Raw genomic sequence first — 24,485 nt, 5'->3', positions numbered from 1 at the left:
AAACTTTTGGAGTAATTGTTATTCTGCATGCAATGTATGCACTTTGGCTATAGCATACGTTTCCTTGTTCCACCAGGATTTGTTCTTTCATCCCTCTAAAGCTCTCTAAGCTCACACACAAGCTAAATGAGCATGCCCACTCATGAATGCTGTTGGTTAATTACAATCCCTAATGGAAAAATCGCTGAGGGAGAAGCCAGAATCGTCGACTGTAAAGGCCTGAACGCAGCCACACGTTATGATAGAACCTGAAGCTTTTATTTAATTTATTTTTTATTAAAAACACAAAAGGTATGTGTTCAAGTGCATATGAATGCCAATAATTGCAAATAGTCGTAATTTCTTTCCCAGCCTCCATCCAAAATACGGAGGCCTTCTGCGTGTGCTTCAGTTTGATTTACAGAAATTAGACTGACGAATAGTGAATAGTGAATGAGGTTCTTGAAAAGCCTTGTTACTGTGTTGGCTGCAGAAGCACTGCAGTATCTGAGAATTGGATCTAATGTCAACAGTGGTTTGGATTGACATTTACACACAGTATGTTGGAGGCACTTAACTATCAACTGCAGTGAACATGGGAATAAATGAACATTTGATTGAACTGCTGTTGACTATAACCTGCAGTACCTCAGTTTTACCTCAGGTAAAATTTTGTTTGCTATTGCAAACCTGTATTTCATCAGGACAGAGTGGGCCAAATTACACATCAACACCAAAGACAAATCAAGGATAGGTAAAATTAAATTTAATGTTCAACCAGTAGAACATAATGTCTGTTGTTAATGTGTCCACATCAACAACACATATAAGGTACTGCATTCGAGATCATTCGGAAATGGAGGTTGTGCAAAACCTTCACTAAAGTCAGAATCAGAATACTTTATTGACTGAATTTCACACAATGAATTTCTATGGTGTGTTTTTGTGGTTAGCCACATGTGAGCTCCAAATGCCACATTACTCGATTCAGGCAAAAAGCTCCCGCTTTCTGTAGAGGAACTCTACGCTACATATAAATTATTCAGTAGTATTTGCATTTGCATTGTAATTTGCATTCTTGTAGATTACAGAGAATAGAGAAGGAGGTGCTGCACCAAAGAGAATTACATTCTGAACCAATTTCAGTCTTACTGGTGAGGAGTTGACATGGGTTTTTGTTCTATTTTCCTCCACTGCTTCGAGGTATACTGCTGAGATCAGTGACACACATTTCAAACTGTTGTTTGATTAATAAAAGAAGGAAACGATGTATAATGCTCACCAGCACTCACACACCAAAAAGAACTGCCATTAAAAATGAATCGCGACATTGAACAATGAGTCTATTTGATTGACTAGGCTGAGATTTTTACTGTAACATTCTCATCATCTTTATTTATATTGTAAGGCTTGAGAGTTGAAACTCAAAAGAACCAGTAGGCACGAAGGAGATGTCATATGGATTAAACACTAGGAAGGGTTGTGAAACTCTCACAGTACACTGAAGATCCTGGCTATTATGTTTCATCTAAAAATAACAAGCTTGACTAAAAAGAACAGACAACACTGAATGTGAAAAGAAAAAAAACAAGCTCCAGAGAGAATAAAGTTCAAACGGCTGAAGTAATAGTGCTGAGTGTGACATGGAATACAACAACAGGAATGTACAGTATGAGACTCCCTTCAATTATAAATGAAAAGGAAATCAGTGTGAAATGTATGGAATAACCCACATACGGAAATAAAACATTTTTTGTGTCCCTCTGGAGCCACTTTTGTGAAACACTGTAGTGTTTTCAAAATTGTAAAGACTTCATGTGTCTGAGCGTCATTTTTATTTTCTCATGTGAATTACTAGATCACTTTAACTTAATTGCATTCATTGCTGACATCATCATTATTGAATAGCCATCTTTAGAGGTACACCTCCTAGGCCTCAGGGCAGAATGGTAATTAACAGGGGAAATATGCAAGAGTAGATAGAGACGATGTGAAAGCAACGTCTTGCAGTCTGTGTGTGTCTACATGCCATGAGGGGCTGGTACGATGCATCGAGGGTGTGGGGTAGGTATCCCTGCAATAACAGAGGAGGGCTTAGCCAATGTATGCGCATGTGCAAATGCAGCCTAGCACTTATATATCCACATGTTGATGTACATGTGAAATGTGATGAAACTGTACATGCACAGTTGTAAACACAAATGCACAAACACCTGTAGTCTGTTCATGAGTGATCATAATCATTCTTAGAATTTTTTGTTCAATTTATATATTTAGGTGTTGAAACTATAGTGTCGCATCTTCTCCTAAATACAGTGAAGAACAACAACTGTCATCCAATGCTTAAAGCAGCACAAAAAAAGTCTAATTTTACTGAATTCACCAGACGAGCTTCTGTCAGTAATGAAACTGTCCTTAAAGTGTTGGTGAACTCTACAGATAATTCCACACTCAGGATTATTATATTAGGATCTTCACTCATTCTCCACCTCATTGCAATATGAAACAAACCAAATCTCATTTGTAGTGGTGGAAAAAATATTCTATAGGAAGTATGCTGAGTGCTGCATTTTAGAATATATATATATATATATATATATAATATGAGCAATAGCCTGCAATGTATTTACATATTAACAGTATGATTTCAGAGAAATTGTCCATTTTTGAGTATTAATTTTTTAAAATTGTTCAATAAATAATTCATTCTTTTAATGCTGTATGTGATGCAAATATCACCTGTACATACCCTGTACATACTGTAAATTATTGTGTATCTAGCACTTACTGCTTATTGCACTTCTGGTTAGATGCCAAACTGCGTTTCGTTGCATTGTACTTGTACATGTGTAATGACAATAAAGTTGAATCTAATCTAATCTAATCTAAAATATAATTGTATTGCAAATGTCCTAAACTGCGCTCTGCAAAGCAAATCATTCAGATACATATATAGGAGTACACAGTAATGTATAAATTCCAGAAATAGTGATGGAAATCTATAAAGTAAGACAAAACATTGACACTCAAGAAAGCAAATTTCAGGATCATCTTTAATAAATAGGAAAGGCCTGATTTTCACCTCCTGCATGTTGAACGGAAAAGAAAGACAAACCACTGTTGTTAATTGAATACTTATGGTACTTTATGATTACATAAGCATGAGGCAGTCATTATTCCTCCTAACAGTGCAACCTAGGCCTATCTGCATTGCTACAATGAATTTCCAAGGTAAATTAAAATAAAATTGTGATTGATAAATTGTGATCACATATAACATGAAATGGACGACAAACAACAATCACTAAAGGCAACGCTTTGCCGTTTTTGTGGGTTTCCTGTGACCACAAGCTTTAAGATACATACAGGATGGGGTTTTCCCTCTAAAACTTTTCCGTTAGTTAAACCTAAATCGCTGTAATCAGTTACATTTAATTTCAGTCACACTGATCAAGGGCAGAGACGTCTCCAGTGCTTGGCTCGTTCATCAACTCATACATCCATGTCAGTGTCAATAACCACGTAACAATAATCGCAAAGCAGAAATCGGGAGCCTGAGTTGTTTGCCTTGACTGGACAACTGAACTGAACTCTCCTCAATACATCTGATGGAGGTACCAATCTGTCATGTGCAGTGGTGACTCTTTACTCTCTTCCGGTTGCAGGGGTCCTAATTCCTACTTATATCAGCCTTGTTAAATCCTATAGAAAATTACGAAATCTATACAGTATTTCAGTCTAAATAAAAATGCAGTTCTATACAGATGTATTTAATATATTTTATGACCGCGGTTTAACTTTAGTCTTAGAGGATATAATAAATAAATCCACGTATTTTATTCTATCTACGCAGGCATATCTGAAGACACCTTCTTACCCAAAATTTTAGCGTGACCTCTACTGCAGTTGAAAATACTTGGAAGCCGAGACTGGATCCATTGAATTTTGACATCTCTGCAATGATACAATGACAGTTTGAATGAGAAACCCCTTCATTTGTGCACAGCCATCGCAAGAAGGGCTTATGTGCTCCTCGCCGCTCGATTTCCGACTCGGGGTGTTCACTGTTGTCGGGGAAGAGTCCGTTTCAGCTGCACTGCATCAACATGGTGAGTGTGGCAGCGAGCACCTGAACGCAAAGATGTCTCTGATTTGTTGTACAACTGTATTCGAGCAGTAGTTATTAACATTGGCTTTTATGTGTACATGTGATTCGACCTTGTTCGCCCATTTATGTGTTTGGCCTGTTTGTTACTGTGATTGCAGTGCAGCGTTAGCTTAGCTTGCTAGCCATAGCAGGTGCGTGTATCCGGCTCGTCAGTGTAGCTGTTTAGCTAGTATTAGCTAAAAGTGAATGTCTGCAGTCCTGTGACGTTAAGAGTATACGATGGTTACAGTTTTGAGTGGTGTTCAGTCCCATGACCTGCAGTGTTTGGGAAGCCGACTTAAGCTCAAGTTGCAGGGGAACAATGTTGAAGGTAAGTTGAATGAATCATATTAACATGCAGTTAGCATTGGGCTGGCAGCAGGACACCTTTGGGAGAAGTCAAGGTGTGTTACAAACCGGACCTGCTCAGTTTGACCTCAGGATGCCCTCTGAGGAAACCGATTACCGTAATGTAAAACACTGTGATACTTCAATCTAATATCAAGCCAAGTGTTTATTGAAATCTGTCATGGAAATGCTTGCATCTTTACTTGAGGGAAGTAGACAGACATGAAATGCAGGCTCATTTTTCATTATATTTCTATATATCGTACCCTGGTCATAGAATGGGGATCCACCACCGCATTTGTTATACTACTTAAATTTTCCTGGGAAACACAGCTGTTATGTGCAATCTCACAGCAACTGGCACAAGTAAATCTGAGAAGTCCGCAGTAGGGACAGGATGACATTTATTTTTGTTAGTTTATCTTGTGTTAAATAAATATTTAGATGTGGTCGTTTGTGCTATTCAGATAATCTGAATGGCCTAATCTGTTGAATATTTTCCTCTGTTACGGCAGGTAAGACAGGACAATAGTGACTTGATAGAATATAGGCATAGCATTAGTATTGTGGAAATGTTTAGTTGACAGGTAGAGCTGTCCGTTTTTCCAAGCAGGTAGAACAAACAGATAACGCACAAGCATTTTCAGTTTCCTGCAGTGTCACCAGGGTATATTTTAATACTAAACTTAAAACTTAAACTAAGAGAGAGGGAAAATGGAAAAAGTTGAACTACAGCATGCATACACATACACCCTAACCCCCCCCCCACAGAAACAACACGTATCCAGGATGGCATTTAGTCTCTTATTACAATATTGATACAACACTTACAATTTTGATATACACTTTGGCCTACCTCTAATCAAAGGTGCAGTCTTTCTTTTTGAAAGCATACACTTAACAATTCGTTTTTGAACAGAGGGAGATTAAATGCACCAAGAGTGGGCAAGATGAATGAAACTGGGGAATCCTCGGTCAGTAAGGGGTTTCACTGCTTCAGAGTTAGTTTCTTGGACAAAATAGTAGTGAAGTGTTTGAGCTCTTATGGATGGTGGTTATCACTGCAGCTCCCTCTCCCCACCCCCTACAGATTTCATTTGGTTGTTGTGTGGAGGGGGTCAAGCGGACTGAGCAAGATAAGAGAGTTCATGCTGGCTCAATTTCCCCCAGGCCTGGGATCCTTGCAGGGCCCCCACAGGGAATGGTCAGCATCCACCGAACGAAGTCTGTGTGCTTTTGACCTATATATCCTGACCATTACTCACACGGAGAAATGTCTTGAGTCAGAGAGGTTGTGTTTGGTCACGCGTCACATCTTGAGTGAGCACGATTGCCAAATTAATGGTGCCTGCTCTCCCCTCTGTGACTCCAGAAGAGGTATTGACTTGAGCTTTTGGAGCTTACCCCATGCTGGGAGACGCTGGGTATCCCCATGACAAATCCAGAATCTAGGTCTAGTAAGCAGGTCTGGCCTCATCACCTCTCCTGTTTACACATCATTCATTTTCCCTTTTACACCTACTGTAGTCGGACATAGGTCTGACCTTGATATATTATTATGTGCAGGGTTGTTCATTATGATGAATGTAAGGTTGTTTTCTAACCTTATGTTAGAAGCAGGATATGTGTGAGCTCACTTTTTCATGTTCAACTGTCCACAGTGCCACCCAAAACCCAATTCATTGTCATCTTGTTATTTCAGAAAATCACAAAGCAGACAACTACTTCAGGAAATATCTGCGTGAGGCTAATGTAAAAATAAGCCGCAAGTTGAAGCAAAGATGCTGATTAATAAAAAGGAGGACTTGTTACAGGAAGCGCTTAGAGTAGAAGAAGCACAGAAACCAAAGAATGGGGCATCTTTTTAATCAGTGTCTGTGTGTGGGAGAAGAGAATATTGTGCACAGGCACTATAAACATTACCAATAATCTCACTTAATCTTAACCTTGTGATTCCAGCTGCCTCACAAAGTGACTTGGGCAGAAGGACAGTTGACCGCTGAGATGCACCAGTAATTTATGTCTTTTCTTGTATTGCCCTTACTGAAGTCTGGCTGCTTTTTATTTCACCCCATAATGGTTTGAGGTTTGGCAAATTTTCCACCAAGATGTATGTTAGCCACAATGGAAATTATGTTAGAAATTGTTGTTTTAGTTGAACTGAGTGACAGGAAAGAGTTTTGTTCAGCCTAATATTAACTATTATGTAATAATATGTAAACATAATTTTGTGAAAATAAAAAAGGCTACAGCAGTTTTTGGTTTGTGTACAGAGTCAGTGGTCCAAGCCGTAGCGCTAACTATAAGATTGCTTTAAGACTGCTGTTGGAAAAGAGAAAACTGTTTTACTGTGGATTAGTTTGCTAATTGGTTCTGTTTGCTCAAATGTGTGTAGGCACAGATATCAACGATTCCTGTTGATTAGCAAAGAGATAGGGCAGCCTGCAGACCTTACCCTACAGTGAGTGGATAACAGCGCAGCGTGATGGGAACGATTCTGGCCTCTTAAGCCTAAGTGAATATTGATCTAAGTGTGCTGGGTTGATATTGAGCTCCTTATGTTGCTAAATCTTTTGGTACCTACCACAGCAGTACTGGCTGTTCATTTTTCTTGGCATACAGATGCTGACATTATGACGAATGTGGCAGACAAAACAGAATTTATTAACTGTTGTATTTACACAACAGTATTTGCTCAAATTGCTGTAGTTGGGTAGTTAATAGTTTATCTCTTATAACTGTAATAAAAACTGATGTGTTGTTATGGCCGAAGGTATGTTCTTGGCTTCACTGAGTAACACTGCAGCAATTAACTCCTGAGTTCTACGCTGTGCACTTCCTGTATGTGTTTGTAGTGAAATGAAGGTCATTCTGTGTTTGAACTCTGGATTTTAATCAAGGTGGTAGAGCTTTTATCTTCCAACATCCTTTTACAGTACTTACCATGAAAACGTGCTTTCACCGGGTGTTTCATGTAGAGTGGTTGAAATCAGGTTGTGCTGTATTGGCACCTCACATGGGGGAAAAAAAATCCATGTGGCCCTGCAGTTCAAAAGCGTTTATCCTCTTGGGACTGTGAATGTTCTCAACACATTTCACATCAATGCACGCCTAGATTTTGTTTCTAAGTGGAACCCCTGGTGGTGGAGCTGTAGGAAAGTTCATGCATCACGCTCGTCAGGATGTGCATTTTAATATTTAATTATTTTTAATTTCTAATTTCCATTCACACTAACATTCCTGAAAACCAGGGATGGACCTGATTGGACAGAGAAATCATCATCACGCCCTGAAATGGGAATTTTTATATTAATATTCTCTAATAAGGTTTTCTTGTGTTTAAAACGTTTTTCCTCTTCTGCGAACATGTAGTGCAATTTTCAAGTAGCCGATGAATATTCAATATATCATTGAATATTATCCCCACTTGCAAAGTGTAGCTCCATCACTTTTGATCTTAGATTATTCAAAGAGTTTAGGACACTTTTTAAAGTGTATATGAATATATATTTCTTATGTCTAACTGCTTTTTATTATTTCCACAGGGTGTGATTGGTGTGCAGCTGGTGGTTACCATGGTTATGGCCAGTGTAATTCAGAAAATCATACCTCATTATTCCTTTGCAAGGTGGCTACTCTGCAGTGGCAGGTAATGTAGTATCCTGAACAGTGTACATGCTGTTTTTCTCCATCCTACAGTTCACTTGCTTTCTGAGAAGTTTATTTCAAAAAGAGTCCAGAACAATGGGGATCAACATGTTTACTCAAATGACAGAGTGTTCAAAGGAATTAAGATAGAAGGAGAAGGAAAAAAAGAATCATTAAATCATTCTGCAAAGACCAAACGACATCAAAATATTGGGATGACCCGAGAGGACGGTGCATAAAAATAAAGTGCTTGCCTCATTTCCTCTAACTAGTGCCACACATGTTTTTCAACAGCTTCTTGGAACACATTTAATAATTAATTAATTATTCTTTTTCAGGGCACTGTGGACATTTTTTGAAAACTTTTACCCCAAGCAGGAGGCCTGGAGTGTCCCCCTAGAATATTTTGTGATTAATTTTCCGTATTAAATAAATGTTCATAGTGGAAAAACAAGCTGTACTCCGCTACAACACGGAGTGCTTCTCAGGATGGAATGAGCGTTGAGAAACAAAATTAAGGAGGGTGCCTAAAATGCTGTCTTCTGAAGGGTGCTCTTAAATTAGCTCCTGTTTCAAACTCAGTCCTTAAGGACAGATAACCTCGCTGTCGTAAAGCGTAGCTGAGTAGTGATGTGTAGCTGAGTGGCTGATATAAAGGAACACTTTCAGAAATGTCTGTTTTGTGTGTGTAGTTTGCGAGTTAAACATACAGCTCAGAGCTGTTCCGAATTAAGTTATTTTTTCCATGTTCAAAGTTGAAACTTGATAGGACTGCTTCTAAGAGAATTTTTCCGTCAGATTTTTGACATTTTTGCTTTAAGGAGTGTATTTAAGTTTAAAACACCAAAGCAAATTCCTCTTATGATTAAAAAGAAATGGAAATGAACTGACAAGTGATTATCCAATGTGTCTCTTGTTTTAGTCCTAATTATGTAACCTAATCTTTCCATACTTGAGAATCAACATGCTTGATTATTTTATATTGTGTGAATTAAAAAAATACATACTAGGACGACACCTCCAGCTCTGCTGTCTGTTTTTTGTTCTGCCTCCACAACTTTGAAATAGCTGCTTTATTGTGTCCCATTTCTTACTGTTTCCTCTTCTGTCCATGTCTGAGCCTGATTTCACGTTTCTGTCCTTTTCTTTGTTCGCAGTCTGCGGTGGTATCAGCACCCTACGGAAGATGAGTTGAGGAGCTTAGCTGGGAAACAAAAAGGACAGAAGAGGAAAGACAGGTAGGTAGGATAGGGGACTTGAATGAAGAAGAGTCATTGTTTGGGGGTTGGGGAAACACAGTGGAACAGAGCAGGTAGGAAAGGCGCCCCTTTCATCAGAGAGGAAAGAAAAGATGAGAAGCAGACATTTGAGATGGATGGAGACCACAGGCATGTCAGCAAACAGATGAAGCTGATGTGTTTATGTGGCTCATTTAAGGCCTGTTTGAAGTAAGGAGACAGAAGTCTGTTTTTGTTGTTTTGTTCCTGTATGGCTCTTCATCGAGGCTCAGCAACTTGGCTTAGAAGTGGCTCTGTCTCGCTGATGTGAGGAAAGTTCGTCCTGTTTTGTCTTTGGAGCCATTACTATTTAGGCTATTTTAGGGGGTGACAGTTTAAAAGGATTGCATCCTCTCTGAAATCAAAATTTTCCAAACAACATTATGTCTTCAAAGTGGTCAGATGTCAAGCATTGATTCTGGAACATGATTTTCCTCCAAGGCTACTTTGCAATTCAAAAAAACTACTGTTCAATTTTTAGAGCTGCAGGTGGAAGCTGAACCATATGTTGAACGCGTGAATTTCGTGCCGTTTCCTTTGTACTCTCCTTTTTTTAATGTGAATTTCAATTGAAGTCAGAACTGAAAGTTAATCCTTACTGTTCCTCGTGGTGTCCTGCTCCTAACTTAAGGCGGTTTTGTGTCGCAGTCCTTTTTCTGACCCTGTATGAGGCAGGTCAAGGCTCTCTAGCACCACATGTTCAGTAATCCCTTGAAGAAAAAGATGGGCCCACTGTCCTTTTGCCAGCTCGTGCCATGCAGCTCCACTCCCTTTGTTAACAGTCTGTTTCCCGCAGTCAGAGGCGAAGCTGAGCCTCCTTTTTTTCCTGTCAGGTGCCTCAGAGATGAAATCTGTTCAGGGCATGTTTGGCCCTAGAGTCTTACAGTGCTATTGTGTTGTCCTGTGAATCCAGCGTTCACACAGGGCTGAACAAACAAAACTCAGAACTGTCGAGGCCAAACGGACAGTTCTTCAGGCCTAAAGAACAGCTCTCTGTTGGCCTGTTGTTGGCGATTTAGCACTGCTTATGCATTGCCCCTCTTTGTCATAGAAGAGTTGGGTAGGGTTGGCTGTAATAAAAGTAACTCTGCCAGTGGCTATTTTGGATGTAGGAAACTTGACTTTTACAAGTAAATGTAAAGTTCAAGTTGAAGGACAGCTCTCCAGTTCGGACGCCATCTCCCTAAACCAGCCAATGTTATAAATCTTTAGTGTAAAATGTGTGGAAGTCCTACATCTTTTCAGTTGTTTTAAAGGCAAGAAAAAACCTAAACAAAATGTCTGCTGGAACAGATTGCACTAAAAGAATTTCTTTTCAGCAAATTGATAATGAGCATCTCTTCAGTTTAAATGGTCTATTATTTGGTTTACTCACATTTTCATGTTGCTTTTTTTCTGTTGTGCTGATGCTGTCTGTTGTTTTACTGTTTTCTCCTCTTTGCCTCAGGAAGTACAATGGTCACATAGACAATAAGCCGCTTACAATTCCCAAGGACATAGACTTACAGCTGGAGACGAAATGTATCACAGAAGTCGACACGTTAGGTATAAATAAGAGGACAAGTCGAATCGTAACCTTTCAGTCACACACGGTTAACATTTTTTTAAATTCTGTGGTTTGAGCTGAATTATACTCTTTTATGTCCTCAGCATTGCACTACTTCCCAGAGTTCCAGTGGCTGGTGGACTTCACAGTAGCGGCAACTGTGGTGTATCTGATAACAGAACTCTACTACAGTGTGGCTCAGGCCTCAGGAGAGATGAACATCAGCGTGGTCTGGTGCCTGCTAGTACTCGCTTTTGTCATGTATCCTTACATCAGTGATGATTCATATCTGACTGACTATTCATTCATCTCATCAGTGTTCTGGTGTTCACCCCAACATCAAAAATACAATTTTTGTCCTCTTACCTGCAGGGCTATTTATCCATCTAGACTGTTTGTGTGTGAGTGGCCAAGTTTTTGAGTCACTGGCTGTAAACATGTCAGCCGTCTCTTCAACATAGTGGAACCAGATGTCACTCGGCTCAAAGCGCTAAGAAAATGCATTAGGAAAACTCGATAGCAGTGTCTCTTTCCAGAAACTATGACCAGGTTATTCAAAATAACCCTCAGACCTTGTGAGAGCTGCTTTATCTCTACCGAACCAGCTAAAATTTCAATTATCTATGATTGTTTCACCTATAACAGTTCGCTGTTGGCTTACACAATTATAGGAGAATCACTAGCATTCACTGAGAGACATTGCTATTGAGCTGACTACACAGGTCACACCAAAACAATCTAGATAGATTAATAGCATTGCCGGTAAGAAGAAAAATATGTACTTTTGGTTGTGGGGTGGCCTGTCCTGTAAATTGATAACACATTTTGAAGATTTATATGGACTCCTCTCATCACTCATATCCTTTATTTTTGCTTTACATTCTTCACCACCGTCCACCAACATCTCTTTGTCTTAAAGAGACCAAATAGTTCAGGCTTGATTATGTGGATGCAGCAGCGGCTGAGAGAAAGTACAAAGTGACGGCTAAAGCCCTTACTGGCTTGACTTCCAGTGCCTTTATGCTCCACAGCTACCTGCTATTTTGCTACGGTGAATGATGGTTAAATAATATGCATTATCCTTGCCACCAACCGCAGGGATCAATCTTTCCAGTGCTCCTGGTCAGGCCCGGCTCACTGCGGTCAGATGGTATGTCATTTCCTGCCTACGTCGGAGATTGGAGGCCCAATTTTCACAGCCCAACAGACTGTTATGCTTGGGGAAAAGGACAGACCGTGGAACAGATGAAATGGGACTATGAAGATGAGGGAATATGTTGGCTCAATATATGTGTTAATGGGACACTTGATTTCAGTTTTCCTATTTCAGCTGTGATGATATGTTTAAGACTCTTGCCCTGGAGATCAGCTGTACTGCCTCAACCTTCACTGATAACCCAGGAGCAGCATGCTCTTCAAGTATCTACATCTTCGGGTGCCTCACTTTTTCCACTGTATTACCAAAATTTATAAATTCGACTGCACATCCTCACCTTTGGCCAATGTTGACAGGCCATTCCAGCAGTATTTTACTTGTGGCCAACCACATGATATCTCAAACATGAAGTTCTCTTTTTAGCCTCATGTTGACTTGAACTTGTCTGGTGAGTATTTACACAGCTATCTTCACAGAGCTGAATAGAAGGGAAAAACTCCATTGGATAGATTCTTGAAATAGACTAAAACTGACTGAAGAATTGCCATGTTGTCACCTGAATTGTTGCAGAAACTGAAGGGATTCGTCTCCATGGTGACCAAAGTTTGCTTAGGAACATGCTCTGTCCTTCACCTTCTGCTCTCTGTTGCTGGAGTCAGAAGCAAATACTTTTACAACCTCAGTAGCAGGCATTGTGCCAAAGACCCCCACCCATGTATGCTCAATGTCCTTTTTTAATGGGTGGACTCTGTGTGTCTGTGTAAACACAGCGCGTTTGGTGAGGTGGATAACAGTGTTGTTGTTTTTCTAAATATGTTGTATGTGTTTATTGCGTACAGTTATTTTGTTTCCCTTTACCTGGAATTCACGATACATCTGCAAATAAGTTTGTATTTGCTGTCTATATCAGTGTTCTTCTGGAAATGTTTTTCCTTGACCTTGTCCCCACAGTAAGACCCTTTTTTCTCTAACGGCTCACTACTTCAAGCTGGAGGAAGGAGGGGAGCGCTCACTCTGCATCACTTTTGCTTTTTTCTTTTTTGTCAAAGCCATGGCCATTCTCATCGTCACTGAAAACTACCTGGAGTTTGGTCTGGAGACAGGTTAGTGCTCAACGTTCTCGCAAATGACTCCGTTAGTCACAACCAAATTTTGTTACATGTAGTACCAGAGAGTTAGTCACTGTCAAATGTTTCTTTGTAGGGTTTGCAAACTTCTCTGACAGTGCCCTACACTTTCTACAGCATCAGGGCTTAGAGTCCCAGTAAGTATGAAATCAGTATTCTCACTGTATCGTTTTTGTTTTCTCTGCCTTCATGAATTCTTTATGACTCATGAAACTCCAGTAGATTCTCACTACGTGTTTTCTCTCTCACAGGGGTCCTATATCTAAACTCACCTTCAAGCTGATCCTGGCCTTGCTTTGCTCCCTGATTGGAGCATTTCTGACCTTCCCTGGTCTGCGATTGGCCCAAATGCACCTTGATGCACTCAATCTGACCACAGGCAAATTTACACAGTGAGTCTACTGCAGTATTTGTCCTCGCTTCTGTGGTCACTTATGTATTTTTCATTGAATACTGGATGTCTTGCTTATCTTTAATAATAACGATGTAAAAGGTGAAAAGTTGTGGCAATCTTGAAGCAAGATCTTTGAGTACAGTTCCTGTTCAGGAAAAATTTTTAATGTGTTTTAATCTCTACGTTTGGTAGTTGCACCCTAGTTTGCATGCCTCCACTCCAGCGACATTATGTTTCCAGGTTTTCAGTCTGTACATACTGTGTGTTTGTACATACATCCCACTCTTGTGAAAGTAATATCTCAGGAATGTCTTGAGGGGATTTGTTCAGATTTGTCACAAACATCCACTTGGATTTGAGACTGAACTGATTAGATTTTGGCAGTCAAAGGTCAAGGCCACTGTGACCTCACATCCATCCCACACCTCCAACACCTGGAGGGAATTTTGTCTGCTTGGACTCAAGGATGGAGTGATTCAATGTTGGTGGTAAAAGGTCAAACTTCATGGTTACAGTGACCTAAAAAAAAAACCTGTCCATATTAAAGTATTTCATATGCAATTTCACACAAACACCAAACATATTTCAATGACAAAACAAAAAAAATGTTAGTAACTGGAACTGGTGACTCAAATCTTGGTGATTGCATATACTTGAAACTGTGGCGACTGTTTAGATCTTCTGTGGTACTGGGTTGGAGATGTTTTAGAATTTGTATCCTCTTCATTGTCTATCATCAGCTTTACTGGCCAAGTTTGCAAAGTAAAGAATCCAAAGAATTTGACTGTTTTTTTTTGTTTTTCTCAGTGAAGTTACACATTAATGTACTTACAGCAAGAGTCCACCACAGTTGAGCCTCAGGTGAATCTTGTTGCACCATGTGACAAAGCTCACTGTCAGTCTTCTGTGCTCCTCTGTAAAAACATGCTGTCTTCTAAGTGAAGACAGCATGTTGTTCACTGGAACTATTTTACTGGAAACATATATGTCAATATTATGATAACCCCCCCCCCCCAAAAAAAAAAAAAAAACAATAATAATAATAATAATAATACACTTAATGCATACATGATGTGCTGCAAACACAGTGCTGAAATAGTAACCAAAAAATATAGTGCCAAATATGGTGTGTTTGTACTTGTCTCCTACTATTCACCATGTGTCAGGTACGATGGCGAGCACCCTGTGAGTTAGATGAAGACTTCCTCAGTTGGGGCGGATTTCTATTTCAGAACTCTCTGGGTGGCATGTCTACGACCATGATAGGAGGTGCAGAGCAGGGAGGACGTCGCATCCAGATAATCCACTTTGGCATAGCAGACTCTCCAAAATGGCCTCCTCTTCCATTTCCCCACTCTTAACTGTCATGAGCTTACATCCTCAGACCCTGTCACTAGCGGGGATTATTTCCGAGCTCTTCAGATTATGGTTATCTTCTCACCCCTCTCAGGAAAAGTTGCATTGATAGCATGGACCTTATTTCTCACTATGCTAACTTGTAGATTCCAGTGAGCTATTTTTGTTTGTTCTCAAACACACAGGGGTAATTGAGTCGGTGTTCAGATTTTTTTTTTTTAATTTTCAGAGCTCCTCTGAAATACTTGTTGTAAAGGGGAGGTGCAAGTTGTTAGATGTTTGGATTGGTTTAACTGGATGTCTTCTGCTTTACCTCCATTTTTCTAAAGGACTCTTCTTCATATCAACTTCCTGTCCCCTCTTATCATGGTCCTGCTGTGGGTGAAGCCCATTACTAAGGACTACATAATGAACCCCGCTCTGGACAAGGAGAGTGTGCCTTTGTAAGTAAAAGTAATTCTCTGGTTCCAAAATTTGGAATATAAATTGCAACTTCTACTTTAAATAATTTGTCTATACAGTTATAGAAATTGTACTCAAAAACAAAGACTAAACTTTTTCTATTGCATTATTTGTAGGAGATGTATCTAGTGACTTGAAAGTTCACAGTTAGAGTTTTTGCTAATAGTTCTGATGATTGAGCCTGAACAGTGAGCTCATCCTCTGTTGTGCATGTAGGAGGGCAGCGATGCCCATAAGGTTAGCAAAGTGAGCTTTTCACTTGGAGGTGGCTTGTTCAGTTCCTCAGAGCAAGACCCCTAACCCCAAAAGAGAACCTTCTATGAATAAATAAAGCTTAAAAAAATCTTGTCATGCCCACACCTTTTGTTGAGTGGTCTGTGCTTGGTAGGCAAGCCAGTTGGGCTCCCCTGACATCTTACAAGCTGATTACCTGCCATTCAAACAAGAGGGACAGAACAACATTGCAAAGCTGTGAAAATTAAAGTAATTTGGCTTTTGTTGAAGAAAATGGATGTAAAAAAAAAAATGCAACAGCAGTTATGAAAATGGAATTTACAATGATTTAGTGAGATAAAGAATTTATTCATCCTGTAGATGAAGTGACAATACACACATTGTCAGCTTGGGTTAAAATTAGACTGTAAACAAATTTAGTCATACCTCATGTGTTAGCTCTTTCAAAGATAACATCTTTTATTTGTTTCAAGTTTGAATGTCATCATGTGTCAAACTTTCTTGTGATGAAATCCCGTCATTCCTTCACCTCCTCTCGCTTACTCACTGCTGTCTTTCTACTGTTATCAGGATGACTGAGCAGACGTATGATACTTTGCGGTTGTGGACCATCATACTGATGTGTATACTCCGGCTCGCTATGATGAGGCATCATTTGCAGGCCTACCTCAACCTGGCCCAGAAGGGTGTGGACCAGATGAAGAAGGAGGCAGGACGGATAAGTACTGTTGACCTGCAAAAGATGGTGAATAAGATAGATAAAATAATCCTTATTATATCCTTCTGCAAATCTTCATCAGTTTCAAGGAAAAGTATATCATTATCCCATTTAACACAGAGCATACTGTTGAAGGGATTAAAAGGCAGAGCACTGTTAATATCAGTAATTCAGAGTAATTTCTCAGATGGAACCACTTCACTGGATTTTCAGAGATGGATGAATTCAGGAGTAAGCAATTTTTTTGCTTTATGAAAAGTAAATACAGACACATTTAGGGTCTGGTCTTTGCAAATGAAAGAATAGCCAAAAAAGAAAGTGAGTAAGTGTATGACTGACATCAGTTGTGGCCAAACACATCAGCTCCTGTCGCTGCCTCTGAAATCCCTCCTCAATATGAAATACTGACATTTTGGTCCAGTGCAGATCAGCCTCTCCTGTGTTAGAACTCTTGTTCAGGATGTGCACAGACACAGATGAACATATGGCACTGCAAATACAGGTATGCTATCACCAGTGTCTATAATTAGTGGAATTTCATTTCTAGAATAACAACGAAAGAAAGTTTCTGTCAGTTATCATGACTGATCACACTCAGTACATGTAGTCAAATGTTGATGTTCTGTAAAATTACAGTTACTGATTTTTATTTCAGCTTGATTTTAACACTAATGTGATTGTTGTGTGAATGGATGCATTCAGTGGGCTTTGTTGTCAGTAAAAATGTCATTTATCTAATAAGATATAACATGATTAAAACTGACATTGGCCAATGGGTTGCATTCTTACATTAGAAGATGCTTAACTAGCTAACATTGGAGAAAACAGTGAGAGCAAACTATATTTTCAAAACATCCTATTTAACAGAAAAAAAAAATAATAATAACAATAATAAAAAAAATTCCCACCCCATCCCTTCAGACCTACCTCCAAGTCCACTCCCTCAAAACACAAATTCCTGTAGCTTGCTCTCCGGCTCAGAAGTGTATGTGAGTGGTATGTTTCCTATGTTCCACAAGCTCTCTTAGCTTTTTTTAGTCTAATAAATACATAAACTGATAAATGCGAGCAAGTTCAAAAAACGCTGCCCTGTGAGTGCAGTGAATCATTGTGAATGCTAACCATAGCCAAAATATTAATTACATAAATATTAATTCATTAAAAAAATGCCTAACATTATCGTAATGAACATAACAAACAGCTATTGTTAGTGCTGACAGCCGTCAAGCTAGCATGTCCTCCTAGACTTGTGGAAAACCATGTCATGTCCAATGAGGGCACAAGGGTGTGCGGGTAGGCATGTTTTTGTTTACGTCAAATTTGACTCTTCTTCCCCCATACTAATGCGATTCTTCTTCTCTAACTGTGCCCACCCAGGTTGCGCGTGTTTTTTACTACTTGTGTGTAATCGCACTACAGTATGTGGCACCACTGGTGATGCTGCTGCATACAACATTGCTGCTAAAAACCTTAGGTGAGTCATGAACCACTTCATGATTTTCCAACTTAGAAAATGTCTTTGCCTTCAAGCTCAGGCTAATTTCGTCCTTTGCCTTATTTATTACAGGTGGACACTCTTGGTGGGTCTATCCTGAGGAAGACCTGCCTTGCACCCATGAAATGAACTCTGACTCTTTGATGAGGGCAGCCCCTATAGCAGCCCCAACCCCAGCTTCGGTGGTAGAAACAGGAGCCCGGGTGTCAGTAGCCCAGCTGTCAGTGGCTCTGGGAGGCCTGCGGACTGTCTTCAGCCCCCTGCTTTTCCGGGGCCTCTTCTCCTTCTTTGCTTGGTGGATTGCTGCCTGCCTCTTCTCCACCTCCCTCTTCGGCCTCTTCTACCATCAGTATCTCATGGCAGCATAGCATCACCAAAACCAGCAGCGGCAGCCAAACCCCCACAGGGATACTGTGTGTTTGACCTAATCAGACAGGACTGAGCGAGGGGGCAACAGAGGCCTATTAATGACTGTGCTCCACAACTCCTCCTTTCCCTCTTCCCTCCCTCTGACCACCTCACAATGACTTACCATATCATCAGAGCTCCTGGTTCAACTTCCAGTGCTTCCTCCACAGATGACGAGTGAACTCGTCATTGTTTTTACAACTAAAAACACTCCCTTTTTTTGGAGAACAAGATTTATAACACTTAATAACAGACTAAAGTACAAATTAGAAGAATATTAATTGGTGTCAGTGGTGTATTGGGATAATGATGAGAAATTGGTAAATTTGAATGATGTGTTGAAATATGATGTGGCAGTTTGACTCAGTTCCACCAGTTTTAGGGAAGCCTGTGAGGAGAGTTGAATTAACATTACTTAATGTTCTTTTTAATGCTTTTTTTTTTAACAATTCCTCAAGTAATGAGTTTGTTCCATGAACATCTTCAGATTCATGATATTTCTTACTTTGGAAGGTGCAGCCTCTTAAAGCTTCATGCGTGTCTGACTGTTGTTTTTCCCTCGTCTTCAGTGGTTACTTAGGCTCCTTCAAGTTAATGATTATATTTCAACGTATCCATAAAAAATGTTGTGGGTCACTCTGCATGACCGGGTACATGCTGTTAAGTTTTATTGGTTGGTGCGCATGTGCAGGGTCTTCATACAGAGTCATGCAACTATCTGTATTCAATCTGTATCACAAGTCAAGGTACTGCCAGTTTCCATGTAGTAGGATACTTTGTAAAGATTTAGATCACAGATTACCTTTGAATCTGGAGACGTTCATGGAGGCTAATGTGTGATTTTGTATTAGTCCAAGTGTTTTTTCCCTTCTGTTTTCCTAAATTTTTGGAGAACTGTTAACTGGCATGCATGTGCCCAATGTTTGTCCTTTGATCAAAACTTTAAGGTATTTGTGTTCACGCAAAAATAGCTTGTATTACTCAAATGTCTAAATTCCATTGGAACGGACCACAAATGTGTCTGAGAGTCTTACAGTTTTTTCGGCAAGGACCGATGCATCTCTTTTTGCAGGAGGAGGAGGAGGGAGGAAGGAGCCCATGGATTATTCCCAGAACGTCTGGTTGGGTCTAGCTAACCAGGGTTAGAGTGGACAACTGAAGAAGAGCCTGCAGAGGAGGAAGAGGAGATGTCAGACTCATGGGGAGTCATCACATTGACTTGAAGCTGTATTTAAAGGTATCTGATTGAACTTACCATCAAGGACAACCTGAGATTTTTAAATGAACGGTGTTCCACCAGATTTGTGATGTTTCATTTGCATTGTGACCTCCCTGGTTTTATCTGAGCCATTTTAGAAGCTAAGAGAGAATTTTAAGCTCTTTTTTGAGCAGCAGCGATCATTTAAAGGGAGGACAGCACTTAGGGCTAAGACAAGTTATGTGCTTGTGTCCGTGTGTCTGTCTGCATGTGTAGGATCTTCACTGTAGGTCAGCTGTAATCTGGAAGGGCATTGTGATCACAAGGAGGTGATGTCAGCTACAGTTGATAAGCTACTGCCTTCATGTCGCTTTCTCTTTTTTAAAAAAAAAACAAAACAAAACAACTCATCCATTGATTTTAAAATCATTTGGGGGAAAAATCTGTTATTCTTTTTTCTAATGGATAAAATTGAGTATTTCTAAATATATATATATATACACACACACACACGTTTCCTTTTTTTTTTTTTTTTTTTTTTTTAAAATGGTGCCAAGTGATTCTGTTCCCCTGTCCCAATGTCTGTAGATTTGGTGTCTGCTAGCATTTGAAACTACACCTGAACTACAACTCTGCGGCCTTCTGTTTTCTGTATATCCATCTTCATAAAGAGGGAATCACAAGCCCTGGTTCACAACAGGACATAACTATTTACAGCATCTTTGCATGCTGTAATTCTCCAGTGGGAAATGTATGCACAAATAGTCATTGTGCTTGTGAAGCACTGGCCCAATGTGATTGTCCGGTCTGTTCAGGAATGTAGGGTATGTGATGTCAGATTAATTCCAGAATATGTGATCTGATGTTTCTCTGGCATTTCATTTTGTCATTAGATTTATTATTATGATCGTAGAGCTGTAATTTATGAATCCCAGCTCTATGAGTTTTGTACAGGAAACATTTTACAAAGTCAAGCAGCACCATATGACATTTTTATGCTCCTGATGTGGAAAGTCTTAGCTTTAGTTTTGTCTGTTTTTAAATGCTGGGGAATATGCACATAATGAATGTATCAATCCTGCCTAATTTATAGATTGTTTCCATTAAAATGATTTGTACGGTGAATTGATCTAATCCTCCCCCACACACTTTCTCGGCTCATTACCAGTCTACTACCATCTGTTAATCTACCTTTCGAACAAAATCTAATTTGTCCTAATGACTGTTTTTATTGATTGGTTTATCTTTGTTTTGTATTTATTACACATATTGGCCTGCAAACATGTCTTTTGTTTTGTTATTGGGGTGCATGATGGCTTAAGTCGGTTTTGAAAAAGTGTTTTACAAATCAGTTGCAGATAAGCCATTTTTGTTTTGATTTTTTTTTAAATGGTCCCATCTGGTCTGTTAAGAAGCTGAAGTTGATGCTCAGAATTCAGTGGCCTACGGAGGCATTGTTTCTTCTGTTTGTTACCATTACCAAGTGTTTATTATTTGGGTTCACCAAGTAAATTTCACACATTGTTGATCGTTCATGTATTTATTTCTGCTTTAGGTTTTGTCTCAAATAAATTATGTTCTTTACTATGTCTTTTTATTTTATTTTATCCTCACACTCTGCTGCACTGTAAATTCTGACAAGTTGAGTTTACTTAAAGAAATTTAGGAAACCGATTACCTTGAGAAAAGTAAGTAAACACTTAATTGTGTGAAGTAGTGTGAAATTATTTTATTTAAGTGAGCTTTACTTGTTTTTGAAGTTGTAAGAACTTAATATATCTCAGTACAGTTAAATTCAAATCAAGTTGTTACAACTCAAATACTGTGTCACGTTAACTTAATATATTCTGCCAAAACAAGCGGACATCACTTGAAATTTGTAATATATTTCACTTGAGGTATTTTATTGTAACTTCAATAAAGTTGACAGAAACTCAATAAAGATAAGTCACATTAACTTAATATACTGTGCCAAAGAAAGTGAGCAGTACTTAATTTTAAACAAATGCCCTTAACATACCTTAGTTTAGCTAACTTAAAAATAAGAATTCACAAAATGGCATTACAAACATGTTTTTTTTATTTCAGTATCTGTAAACAACAATAATAATCAACATGCTGTTCATTTGTAAACTTGTCTAGAAAGAGATAATCAAAGGTTGAGTTTGGCTGAACAATTGGGGGGATAAGTGAATAAAAGGTCAGAATATCTCTTTAGCACCACATATACTTAGTTTTTAATGGGATTTACCAAATTTGACCTCTATCAAAAAAATACATATACTGTAATTTGAATAATAGTAAAATATTTCCTTGTAGTTTGCCGATTGCTTCAGATTCCTGCTAAGTTATGCCTTTCTCTAAATTATTTCCTCAATATTATGTGTTTGGGAGAGAGACAGAAAGTGTATGTCAGTGAGTATGAGTGAGACCTAAAAGTGAGAATGAGCATGAGTGAGGTGTACTGACTAGTCTGGGTATAAGCTAACAGAAGGCCCTTGATTCACAATGGACACTTTCCTGAATGTCTCACAGCAACAGACAGACTTGGCAACATTTAGTTTGTAAAAATTTAAAATCTGAATAAAACCTTATAATTAAAACTGGATTATTACATAGAACTGTACTTATACATACACCTTCAAAGCAGCATAAAATGTAAGTCAGCTCTTTAACAACTTTGTTGCAGAAGCACACTAAACTCTAATACTAAACATCATATTCTGTTGTCCGAGGTTCAACAACATCTTCTGGATGAACTCAAATGTGTTCTTCATACCTTTGTAATCCAGATGGGGTGCATACATTAAGCCGACAGGAAGAGTGCTTGAGAGGTTGTGGGAATCACAATGTTTCCTTCAAGGATGATTGCAATGCTGTTAATCAAGGGTGGCGTGTCCTCAGTCATGATTCTAAGAACCCCAATAGGCACCTGGGTGAAGTCACATGCAGAGTCCGAATCCTGCATTAAAAATAAAAGAACATAAATAAATTAAGGTAGTTAGTGTGTTCACTCTTATGATGCACAACATCACATAGAAACAAGCACTCTGGAATACTGTTTTAGAGAGCTCTCTAGATTATGAGCAGGTAGAAATGGTTGCATTTCAGCACCAAGTCTTAACAAAAAGAATAAAAATAAAAAAGGCTATACAACTTCATCTGGGAAGCTCAGATTTGGCTCAAACTTTGAATGCATTGAAAATGATATAAAACATAGATGTGCTGTTGCAGTTTAGTGATATAACCTTCTAAACGCAATTCTATATCGGGCAGAAATTGAAATGAGACATTTTCACCATAGACTAAGATGGAAAATTACTTTCCTTCAGCATCACATGTGAAGCATCAAATTTGTTTGTAGCTCCCAACTGATTAAAAATATGTCACTTGTTTAATGTTGTGACATCCCCACTTAAATATGTTTGGTTTGCAAAGTGTGAATACAGGCTTTAATAACCAAACTTGACTTCGGTTTTTGGGAATTTTACTATTGGCTAAACCTGAGGTCTGATGATGTCCTAAATTATAAATGTACTTACTGAGCTGCTGAGGAAGAATTTGCTGGAATTATCTCCAAGATACAGGTGCAGACATTGCAGGACTGTGGTGATGTCATTGGTCTCATGGAAAAGATGACAAAAAAGAATAAGCACAAGACTATATGAAAGCAAACTTATTTGGAAAAAAAAAAATTGGTGGATATGTGTGCTCAAGTTACAAAGTTGAACTAAAGAATTACTTGTACTGTAGTAGCAGCTTATCAATGAAGCAGCAGTGAGGGAGGAGACGCAGTGGGACGAAAAGCTGCGGCTGCTGCTGAGCTGGTCTGGTCTGGCCTGGTAAGACAGCTACCTGGTACTCTGGTGGCCAATACAGTCTTGGTGACTGAGGGTACCTCTTTTCCAACTGCCACCAACTTCACTGTCACAGACACCACCTAAGGTAGGCAAAAAGGTAGGTAAAATTAAAAAATGTATTAAATCAGTACAATTTTAACAGTCATGTGTCACCACATTTTCATGTCCTTCATATCTAAGCGAGATTAAATGATGAACTGGTTAATATTGTTTCAATAATGTTTCCAGATTAGTGTATTAAAACAGACAGCAGCGTGTATGAAAACCTCCTTATTCAGACAAAATGTGTTGTTCCTCTGTTGGTATTCAGGGTCTCATACCACTTGCATGAAATAAACCAAACTGGGTGAAGTCACCAGTCTGTGCCAGGCGTCAGCATTTATCAAAATACTGTACTTATAAATAAGTGTAAAAATTACTGAGTGTAACGGCTATGATAATATGATATTTTAGCAAAGTACGACGGCAGCGCTCGACTTCCGTGCTCATCGCGGCTCCAGTTGCCGGCGACGGCCGTGGATCGGACGTGTACTGAGCCCGAGAGGAAGCGCTCAGTTTGAATGTTGTGTTTATAAACTGCGACGAACAAACCTTAACTGACGTTACACACACAGCGTCTGGATTGACCTTAGCTAATGTTTACGTCCCAGTACGAGCATGACTTCACCCCGACACACTTGTAAGTTCTGCTGCCTGGAACTGAAGCACGGAGCCGCCGCCGCCGACCATAGCCTGCTAAGCTAACTGGTTAACTCCTACAGCTAAATTAGCAGCTCGTCGTAATCCAGCAGCTAACAGACAGGAACCGGTGGAGACATGTTAAATATGAACACTACACTGGGGCTCGGTCCAGACAGAGTCAAGGCACTTTTAATCGGATTCGCTCATACTGAACTGCAGCTAACGTCAGCTCTGTGAACCCGCACAGACACACACAAGCTAACATGCCGACAAGATGTCGGAAAGTCAGAGATGTCGGCTTTCTTCGAACAACTCTCATTCCAAACATTAAATTATATTGACAAGATTAGAAACCAAAGCTTTAAACTTATCGAAATCAACGTTGAAGGCAGCCTTCGGTGAGAGCACTGGGGCTAGGTGCACGACTTTGACCTCTTGCGTTTGAGCGAGT

At 39.3% G+C, this 24,485-nt stretch overlaps 1 protein-coding gene and 1 long non-coding RNA gene across 3 annotated transcripts; one reads left to right on the top strand and one right to left on the bottom strand.

Moving 5' to 3' along the window:
- Positions 1-3,849: 3,849 nt before the first annotated feature.
- tmem161b (transmembrane protein 161B) lies at positions 3,850-21,078 on the top strand. Of its 2 annotated transcripts, XR_006843213.1 has the most exons (13): positions 3,850-4,088; positions 8,020-8,123; positions 9,280-9,360; positions 10,847-10,944; positions 11,050-11,206; positions 13,053-13,204; positions 13,305-13,365; positions 13,480-13,620; positions 15,308-15,421; positions 16,245-16,419; positions 17,770-17,866; positions 17,960-19,532; positions 20,082-21,078. XR_006843213.1 is itself a non-coding variant. In XM_046386987.1 (12 exons), the coding sequence occupies exons 1-12, from the start codon at positions 4,086-4,088 to the stop codon at positions 18,253-18,255; spliced, it is 1,479 nt and encodes a 492-aa protein (XP_046242943.1). In that variant the 5' UTR covers positions 3,850-4,085; the 3' UTR covers positions 18,256-21,078. The 2 variants fall into 2 exon arrangements, 1 of the variants encoding a protein (XP_046242943.1); XM_046386987.1 differs by having other exon boundaries at positions 17,960-21,078.
- LOC124058110 lies at positions 18,717-23,442 on the bottom strand. The gene is made up of 3 exons (XR_006843214.1): positions 23,236-23,442; positions 23,036-23,116; positions 18,717-22,455 (listed from the first exon to the last, which is right to left on the bottom strand). It is a non-coding gene; the product is annotated as an uncharacterized LOC124058110 (long non-coding RNA).
- Positions 23,443-24,485: the final 1,043 nt, after the last annotated feature.

This window comes from Scatophagus argus, chromosome 4 (assembly GCF_020382885.2).
Source record: "Scatophagus argus isolate fScaArg1 chromosome 4, fScaArg1.pri, whole genome shotgun sequence".
In the NCBI taxonomy this organism is placed as follows: domain Eukaryota; kingdom Metazoa; phylum Chordata; class Actinopteri; family Scatophagidae; genus Scatophagus; species Scatophagus argus.
The sequence above is the reverse complement of the archived record's forward strand: the minus strand, read 5'-3'. Positions and strand labels throughout refer to the sequence as shown.

Coding starts and splice junctions, on each gene's coding strand:
- tmem161b (XM_046386987.1), top strand. Junction 9,361..10,846: donor GGACAGAAGAGGAAAGACAG/GTAGGTAGGATA, acceptor TCTTTGCCTCAG/GAAGTACAATGGTCACATAG. Junction 11,207..13,052: donor CTAGTACTCGCTTTTGTCAT/GTATCCTTACAT, acceptor TTGTCCCCACAG/TAAGACCCTTTTTTCTCTAA.